The sequence below is a fragment of the Leucopleurus acutus genome, assembly GCF_964270905.1.
Source record: "Leucopleurus acutus genome assembly, chromosome: X".
Taxonomy (NCBI): domain Eukaryota; kingdom Metazoa; phylum Chordata; class Mammalia; order Artiodactyla; family Delphinidae; genus Leucopleurus; species Leucopleurus acutus.
Window position 1 is genome coordinate 31,066,087 of NC_139148.1, and position 2,154 is coordinate 31,068,240.

At 45.9% G+C, this 2,154-nt stretch overlaps 1 protein-coding gene across 1 annotated transcript; it reads left to right on the plus strand.

Moving 5' to 3' along the window:
• Positions 1-411: 411 nt before the first annotated feature.
• On the plus strand, positions 412-1,383 carry MAGEB16 (MAGE family member B16; the record flags this gene model as incomplete). The annotated part of the gene is made up of 1 exon (XM_082865085.1): positions 412-1,383. One exon carries the CDS (start codon positions 412-414, stop codon positions 1,381-1,383), a length of 972 nt encoding a protein of 323 aa, XP_082721211.1.
• Between the last annotated feature and the right edge of the window lie 771 nt (positions 1,384-2,154).

Genomic DNA, 2,154 nt, shown 5'->3' on the forward strand with positions numbered 1-2,154 from the left:
CCCAGGACGGAGGGTGTGCACAGCATTCGTCCCTGTTGTCAGCCGTGGATTTCCCGTCATGAGGTTCTCCTCACTTCCATTTTGGGGGTCTCACAGAGATGCGGCCTTGACTGGAGGGGGGCCTCAGGCAATAGATGGCGGCGGGCACCTTACCAACCAGAATCTAATTTGAGAAGCGTGTGTGAGGATTGTGGGGCTAACCAACCCATGGCAGAGGGGGCTCCACAGCCCTGAGAGGTCCAGGGAGTGAAGCTGGCAGAGGCCACCCCTCCCTTCCTCCTCTGGGTCTCAGGAAGAGCCGCCACAGTTAAGTTTACTGGCTGAAGCCACTCACATATGCCCTGTTTATCTTAGGTGGTGAATCTCATTGCCCACCCTCCTGTCCACGTACTGCTACCCACAAGAGTCATCATGTCTGAGCGTCAGAAGTGTCCTCAGCACTCATATGATCAATGCCATCAAACTTTCAGAAAGTCCCAGGGCCTGGAGGTTGAACAGGTCTCCAAGGCTCTGGAGGAGACCCATCTCTCCTGCCATCCTCTAATGCCTGGCGATTTGAAGGAGGCTCCTGGGGCTGGTATATCCAGCACTCCTGAGGGTCCTCAGTGTTTCTACTCCTCTTCCATTGCTATCAAAGCCACCTCACCCACCAAATCGGATGAGGGGTCCAATAGCCAAGAAAGAGAGTATACTCTGAGCACCTCACAGGCTGTGCTAGGCCCCAAGAATGCGCCTATAGATGCTCTAGATAAGAAAGTATCTATGTTGGTAAATTTCTTGCTATTCAAGTATCAAATGAAAGAGCCAATAACAAAGGCAGATATGTTGAAGATTGTCATCAAAGAGTGTGAAGTCCACTTTCCTGAGATCTTCCTGAGAGCCTCTGAGTGCATGGAGATGGTCTTTGGCCTTGATTTGATGGAAGTGGATCACACCAATCACCACTATGGCCTCTTCATCAAATTGGGCCTCACCTATGATGGGATGCTGCACCGTGAAGTGGGCATGCCCAAGACCGGCATCCTGATACTTATCCTGGGTGTGATCTTCATGAAGGGCAACTGTGCTACCGAAGACGAAGTCTGGAAAGTTCTGAATGTGAGCGGGATATATGCCGGGATGAAGCACTTCATCTCTGGGGAGCCCAGGGAGCTCATCACCAAAGAATTCGTGAAGGAAAAATACCTGGAGTACCGGAAGGTGACCAACACTGATCCTGCGCAGTTTAAGTTCCTGTGGGGCCCCAGAGCCCACGCTGAAACCACCAAGATGAAGGTCCTGGAGTTTCTGGCCAAGGTTCATGGGACTGACCCAAGTTCTTTCCCATCTCAGTATGAGGAGGCTCTGCAAGATGAAGAAGAGAGAGCCCGAGCCAGAATTTGAGGCAGGGCTGTCTCTCCTTCTGTAGCCACTGCCAGTTCTAGTGCCACGGCTAGCAGCTTCTCCCACACCTAGGGGAGTCAGGGATACTTTCTTCATGCATTGTTGGAAGACGCAGTTAGTGCTGGTAGAATTTAGTTCTGAGGTGGGGGCAGAAAGGAAGACAGTGTATTTGCCTGTGTGTTCCTGTTTTGTATGTATAACTTGTAAGTTTATTCTCTTTTTTGATGTATGTATTACTCATATTTTTTAATATGAATTTAACTGTTTCAAAATATAAAGATTTATGAATGATACTGATCATACATTTATTACTCATGATGTTTAAAGCAAGAACTTTGTTGTTTTGTGAAACAAATTGTGAAACTATCCATTTTATCTTCTGGAATAAGAAGATGGCATTGCTATAGGCATTTATTTCCTTGCACACGTGAAAGGTCAGCTTTAAGATAGCTGGGATCAGTAGAAAAAATCAAGAATCTCTAGAAGATATTCAAAATTTGCCTTTCGTATTCTTTTTAGTTCTTGTTCTGTAAAATTAAATGATATATGCGTGGATTTGCTTAAGCTCTTTAAAGAATGTATAACATGTTAATGAATTAGACCTCATATTCACTGGATCATTTATTCCACAAACCTTTATTGAACAGCTGCTCTTTGCAAAGAACTGTAGATAGTATTGGGAATGCTAGGATTAATGACTCAGGGCCTGCTCATAGCGTTTTAACATATAGGAGGAAGAATCCTTCATGGACAATAATGAGATCTTCTAAT